At 51.1% G+C, this 6,655-nt stretch overlaps 1 protein-coding gene across 2 annotated transcripts; it reads right to left on the bottom strand.

The window, feature by feature from the left end:
- Positions 1 to 297: 297 nt before the first annotated feature.
- On the bottom strand, positions 298 to 5,206 carry OSR2 (odd-skipped related transciption factor 2). Of its 2 annotated transcripts, none has more exons than XM_060243446.1 (3): positions 4,456 to 5,206; positions 2,924 to 3,023; positions 298 to 768 (listed from the first exon to the last, which is right to left on the bottom strand). In XM_060243446.1, the coding sequence occupies exons 1-3, from the start codon at positions 5,181 to 5,183 to the stop codon at positions 694 to 696; spliced, it is 903 nt and encodes a 300-aa protein (XP_060099429.1). In that variant the 5' UTR covers positions 5,184 to 5,206; the 3' UTR covers positions 298 to 693. The 2 variants fall into 2 exon arrangements, with proteins under 2 accessions (XP_060099429.1, XP_060099428.1); XM_060243445.1 differs by having other exon boundaries at positions 298 to 850.
- Positions 5,207 to 6,655: the final 1,449 nt, after the last annotated feature.

Raw genomic sequence — 6,655 nt, forward strand, 5'->3', positions numbered from 1 at the left:
AGAATGCAATGGGCTGGAAGAGATTTTGTGGTCTCCCTACAAGTGAATGTTTACTGGGAAGTGATTTCCATTGTGTTTGATGTGCCTTACTCCCCAGTAAATACACACAAGGTTGTAGCCTTACACTGTCAAAGAAAAACTTTTTACAGACATGCAGTAAAAGCAAAACAAATATTTTTTTAAAAAAAAGCACCAGACTTTAAAAATCTGGAAACACAACAGGCTTTTAAAGACTCACCAAAGGAAGGAAGGAAGAATAAAGAAACAAATTATTTAACACAAACCAAATACCAGAGATTTTCTGGGGGAAACATTTCTTTTTTATTTTGAAGTACATTTTTAAAAAGACATTTTCACTCCCATATTTGCTGTTGTTACCAACGTGCATTTGGTAAGGAAGTAGGAAACAAACACAAGACACACACACCAAGTTCTGTACAGAGCTCTAAAATGAGCTGTAACATTATCTACAAGAGATCGGCCTGCGCTTGGGAAACATGGAGATGGGAGCAGTGTCTTCCTCCCCTCCTCACTTTCCCCCAGAGGGTCTGGCCAGAAGATCAGGCCCCTACCCGATCTGTGCCCCTGTTGCCTGGGCTTTAAAAGGTTTGTCTATAGTCAAGTCCCGTAGCCAGAGTTAAGCTCCCTGTGGAGATTCTCGGCTGCTCTAGAAGTCCTGCCGTGGCGTGTGAGTTAGACTGTGCCTCCGCAGATCACAGTTTCGCCTGAACACTTTGCCGCACTGCTCACAGTTGTAGGGCTTGATGTCTGTATGGGTGAGAAGGTGAGTTTTCAGGTTACTTCTTTGATTAAAGGTTCTTCCACATGTGGGGCATTTGTGTGGAGATTCCTGTTCAGATTTGAAGCAAGCAAAGGATTAAACCTTTACAAAACTACCCGGATTATCCAGCTTTCTTTTTCTCTTTAAAATAAATCTCTTTTTACACTATACCGCCATCACCACCCCTGTGATTTTGGCCTCCGGCTACATTGCACAACAATGTCTCAATGAAAGCCTGCGATGGCAACCCTGAGTCTTTTTACTCAAAAGCAAGTGTCTTCTAATTAAGGGTGCAATCCTAGGCACACTTACTTGGTACTAAGCCTCATATGGTTTACTTCCGATTAAACATAAATAGGATTAGGCTGCCCTAGCATTAAAGTCTGCTTCCCAACCACAGGCATATTTACTGGAAAGTAAAGCAGGTTGCATAGGGGAAGAGATGGATTCAGATTCTCCCTCAGCTGCAAGGCTCATTAGGCCAACTAGCATCAGGTGTTTTGGTCTGTTCACAGCAAAACTAAGCAGCCATCCAACTAAAGACTAGCACTATTTATTCCCACATGGGCTTCCCTGAGCCAGAACTCACTTCAGGAGATGCACTGAGTCTGTGTCCATAGCAGATACATCAGCAGAACAAAATCTGAGTCCAGTAGCACCTTCAAGACCAACAGGGTCTTGAGTCAAAGGGTTTCCTGAGTCAAAGCAAGCATGTATATGATCAAGCAAGCGCTCTCACTTTGTATCTCACAAAGTAAGTATTAACTCACGAAAGCTACCAGCCCTGGAAAATTGTGTTGCTCTTGAAAGTGCTGCTGGACTTCAATTTTGTTCAGTTACAACAGACTAATATGGCTTTCCACCTAAAGATATATTGGCAAATTATATATTCAGACTTAAGCTTGCAAGCAACAGAAGGGTGCCAAGATGTTCCAAAGACAGGCCACTATGAAACAATAAGCCCTCAAAGAGAAAGTAATCCATTCGGAGAAAGCAATGACATGTTCATCAAATACATCTCTTTGCCTAACCTTCATAAGGAACCTTCTTCATAATTGGTACTGGTTGGGAAGCAGTCATACTGCCCCAACCTTCAGTGGGGGGAGGAGGCATTAAGGAATGCTAAATAATAGGGCAATCTTGCCAAAGTATATTCAAAACTGCTGCTTTAGTTGGAAGTATGAGGTATTGGGATCAAAGAGAGTTTGCTTCCAAGGCAAGTGTGTTTGGGTTCCGGGGCAAGAAACCAGAACTGAGACATTTTACAGTCTGGTCCTTTTGATGTTTAGTTGGAAGTTATGCCCCATTGCAGGTCTCAGGACATACACTCTTCTAAAGTGTCTCTGAAACTCACATCCTTATCTGCAAGGCCCTATCTAGCTGTCAAGGTCAGTTCCTCTCACCTCGTCACATATCAGGATCTCTGAGATATACAGAAAAATGTTCCCCACTAATCCTTTGGCTTCCAAGGGACACTGGCCTCCTCTCTATTGGAGAGAAGCTTTCGGCAGAACAAGCCTTTGCCATTGGAGCTTTTCTACCAGAAAACGCCCCTAATCTGCCTGTTTTATGGGCTGTCAGAATGCTGAATGGACCTTGCTCACAAGGCCAGAGCTTGTACATGTTTAGTCAGAAATTAGTCCCCATTAATTCAATGCAGCTTTCTCTCAAGTAAAGTAAGCACCATTAGATTACAGACAATTTTGTGCACAGTTATTGAGAATTTATCCCCACCATTCACCTAAGGAATTTATAAAATTGATTTACGCACACCCCCAGCAATGCGTTCCTTATCTAAACAAGAAATCAGAACTCCAGTCTCTTCTACAGACCATACGGAGAGGAGGGGAAGGGAAGAAAGCGAGAGGTATTCAGATTCAAAATTGAAAATCAAGCTTCTGGTATGCTGAGGGTTTATTTAATTACCCAAGTTTAACTTTACACCATTCACTATTGAAAGCAGAAAAAGAACTGCTCTTTTTATGCTGCTGATATCCAATGGTTTGTATTTTAATACAGAGGTTTTTAATTGTAAGATGCCTCAAGTGGGACCCTGAAGAAGCGGCCCAGAAATATTCTAAACAACAAATAAACATTAAGACTGCAAGTAAACTGGCTAAAAGTGATCAGTTCTAGCCTTACCTGCATGTGTAATGTTTTATGAACTGCTAAGGTCCTGGATTGGCAAAATCCTTTCCCACATTCCTGACATTTGAACGGTTTTTCTTTGGAATGGATATACCTGGAAGCCAATACAGATGTTTGGAATCAATATCGGAAGACCCTTCCAGAACCCAAACAACCCCAGTCTCCCCCAGCTCAAACATCTCAGGAAATTAACCTCTGGGCTCAGCCAAATTGTGCTGCACCTTCCCCCGCCCTTCCAAACATCCACAGCAATCTGACTCCTGTGCTCCTGTTGTCCTTTCCCTCTACAAATTCAAGGTAGAGGAAAAACAGGGATCTTTCTCAGTTGATGTCAGTAGGAATACTGCCATCAGTTTGACAGGCCCTGAAGGATTTGCCTGGAATTGGGGCAGACTTTTTTACATATAATGTACAAATTGGTTACTGCTCCTCCGTATGGAAGAAAAAAAAGTACATTGCTCTAAACCCAGGAGGAAATATTTATTCAGGGAAGAATAGTAACCCCTCCCCCCCATGTTTGATCTACACATGCTGCAGTGAGTTCACATATTTTTTCTGCCACTCCCTCACCCCATTTCTTATAAAGCAATATAGTCGGAAATAACCATAACGCTGCAGGATCCCCATTACCAAGCTACACTTGGCTTTTTGGCTTTTTAAAGCAACATCCAAAAATGCGTAAGAGAGGGGCCGAAAAGGGAAGCTCAGAGCTGTTTGATTGGTGGCAGAAAATATTTCTTTTGGAAAGCGATCCGGGCTGCTATTCTCAGCTCCGTCAGAAAACAAGTTCCGTCGAAGGCCACGAGGCTGCATTCCAAGTCAATCAGGCCCACTGAAGCCAATGGGATTTCCTGCCAAGGCAATCGTCCCCTTTCAGATCAATGGCACTGACTTCCAAGTCAATCGAGCCGACGGCATCCCCCCCTCCTTAATTAAATTTCCGTGGAAATAAATCCTACTGGGCCAGCCACTAAAAAGAACCATCCCCCACGTAAGGCCGTCCTAGCATTTATAGGGCGCTTCAAGTGGCAAAGCGCTTCCCCATACATACGTTCTCATCCCAGTGAGCCTTACAGCGCCTTTGTAGAATGTGAACGGCCTCATTATCCGCCCCACCACCCAACAGACAAACAAACAAATGACAGACGGGAGGGAGGGAGCCTGAAGCGGAGAACCTGTGCCAGCTCGCAGATCCTTTCACAGGGAAGCCCTGTTGGTCTGGAGCAGCTATATTCGAGGGAAGTCGCCCCTGGGAGACCAACTAGATTTTCATGGCACGAGTTATGAAGAATCCAAGTTTCCTGGTGGAACCTGGCGAAGGGGGTTTGGGCTCTGGTTGGTCTCCAAGGGGCTACTGGACTCAAATCCTCTCGCAGTGGCCTAATGGCAAAGCGCCTGGTGGTCCGGACGACTCACTTCCGAGTCGACGTGCCCCGTGAGATCGGGGCCGCCGCCACGTGGCGCGGGGGCCGAGCGCGCGCGCAGTAGCAGCCGGCGGCGGAGCTGGCAGTAGGGGGGCCTCTGACCTGTGGTCGCGCAGGTGGTCCTGCCTCCGGAAGGCCTTGTGGCAGATGTCGCACGTGTAGGGCCGCTCATCCGTGTGGGTCCGCTCGTGGATGAGCAGGTTGTAGGACTTGGTGAAGTGGCGCCCGCAGAACTTGCAGATGAACTCCTTCTTGGTCTTGGAGGGCAGCCTGCCACGTGCCGGCTTCCGGTCCGGGGAGAGCTTGCCCAGCGCCGCCGACAGGGGGCCGCCCAGCTTGGCCAGCTCGCTGTGCGCCTGCGCCGCTGCTACTGCGGCGGCCTGATGCGCCTTGGGCGGGTCCTCCTGGGTGGCAGCGGCGGCCAGGTTGGCGAAGTCGAAGCGGGGCCGCTCCTTACGCAGGGCCGGCAGCACGTGGGCGATGGCGGCGGCCTGCTTGGGGTGGAAGAGGTGCGTGGCGAAGGGCAGCGCCGGGAAGGGGAAACGCTCCACCAGGCCCTGCGCCGCCGCCATCTCGCTCAGCGCCGAGCAGCGGCTGAGCTCGGCCGGGCCAGTCGCGCCGCCCGTGGCAGTGGCCGTGGCGGCGGCGGCGGCGTAGCAGCCCAGCGTCCAGTGGTTCATGTGCATGGTGTGCACGGCGCTCAGGCCGTAGAGGCCTTGCAGGTGGTCCACGGCGGCCGGGAAGGTGTTGACGGCCTGCAGGAAGGAGTAGTTGGTCAACTGCAGCGAGGGGTGCAGCGGGATCGGCGCCGGCAGGGCCTTGCTCCCCATCGTCCCGCGCCGGGCCTGGCCTGGGCCGAAGGGCGCCTTATTTCGCGAACGCGTCTCCTGCAACACACACCAGAAAAGGGGGTGGGGGGGGAGAGATGCGGGTCAGTGTGGAACCCAGACAGACGAGACAGGCCTGCGAAAGGAGGCGGGGGCTGGTTTCGAGCAGGAGGACCCTGGAGGTAAAGCCCGGCCTGCAGTTGGGGGACCACAGATGGCAGGGCAGAGGAGGGGGCTAGAGGGAAGTTGAAGGCGGGCGATCTAGACTTGGCCGGCAGGGAAGGAGGGAAACTCCTGGCTGGGGTGAGGCGAGGGGCGTGGGAAAGAGGGGGACAGACGGGGCCTGGCTGACCACGGGCAGGGTTCTTGGGAGGTGCTGGCCCACCAGCTGCGGAGATGAGCAAGGCTGCAGTCTGAAGAGCGCGCAAGAAGAGCCCTGCCGCCGGATCAGACCCAAGGCCCGTCGAGTGCAGCCTTCTGTTCACACTCTGGCCCGCCGGCTACCTCCAGGAGGAGGCCTGCTTCCGAGTCCACCTGCCTACGGATCTGGCTGTTGATTCCCGCCGGTCTCTTTGGGGCCTTATGGCCAGGAGACGAGGCGGGCAGGTGGAAACCGCAGACCGAGGCGGCCTCGGCGTTGTGTGAGCAGGAAAGCGAGGGCCAAGCAGTGCAATGAGAGCCCTAATTGCCGCCCTGCCATAATTCGGCTGAGCTCATCGGGGCGCCTCCGCTTTCCCAGGCCTGCAGGGAGGAGAGCGGCGATTGGGACACAGCTGCCAAACCGAGGCAATCCCGCGGGGACGCGTCACCCGCCACCCACCCGTCCAAGTGTCGAAAGGAGCCGACGGCGACAGAAGTTGGGGAAGCGGAGAGCATCTTTTTGCAAACGGGGAGCGGTTTGTAGACCTTGGCCTTGGGTAGTCTCGGCGTCCTTTGGGAAGCCCGAGCGACCCTAAAAGCCGAGTCGTCACCCTCATCCCCGGTGGGCGAGTTCAAGTTTTCCCCGGCCGTCTGCGGTACTCCCCAGGCCTATTGGCCCAAGGGGACTCACTCCAGAGACTCCCAAGAGAGTCCTCGGAGTTGAAAGCTGGACATGTAGGAAGAGCTGAAGTCCCCTCCCTGATGGCCTGCGGTGCTTTTTTTTTGGGGGGGGGGGGGAGAGTCCAGCTGAAGGAGAAAAACGAATTCCTTCTCTGTGTGAAAAAAGGAATCGAAGGAAGGACAAAATTCTGAACCCAGCGCCTTTTTAAACGGCTAAAACAGAAGTAGGACTGATCCCAAACACATTAAAATGTAGCTTCTATCTGCTGGCTTCTCATTTGCTGGAGAACATGTGCAGGTGCTCTATGCAACCCTGCTTCAATTGACAAGAGATTTAAATGAAACTACATCTAGAATCCATATCCCGGGTCTAAGCACGCGTGTGGAGCCCGACTTTGTGGGTGTAGGTTCGAAAGGACTACTGAATCCTACGG

The sequence above is a fragment of the Heteronotia binoei genome, chromosome 7 (assembly GCF_032191835.1).
Source record: "Heteronotia binoei isolate CCM8104 ecotype False Entrance Well chromosome 7, APGP_CSIRO_Hbin_v1, whole genome shotgun sequence".
Lineage (NCBI taxonomy): Eukaryota > Metazoa > Chordata > Lepidosauria > Squamata > Gekkonidae > Heteronotia > Heteronotia binoei.

Excerpts from the sequence above, each read along its gene's own strand:
- OSR2 (XM_060243445.1), bottom strand. The coding sequence starts at position 5,183 with ATGGGGAGCAAGGCCCTGCCGGCGCCGATCCCGCTGCACCCCTCGCTG. Across the intron at positions 3,024-4,455 it reads GACCACCTGCGCGACCACAG|GTATATCCATTCCAAAGAAA; the intron begins GTCAGAGGCCCC and ends ATTGGCTTCCAG. Across the intron at positions 851-2,923 it reads ATAAAACATTACACATGCAG|GAATCTCCACACAAATGCCC; the intron begins GTAAGGCTAGAA and ends AAATCTGAACAG.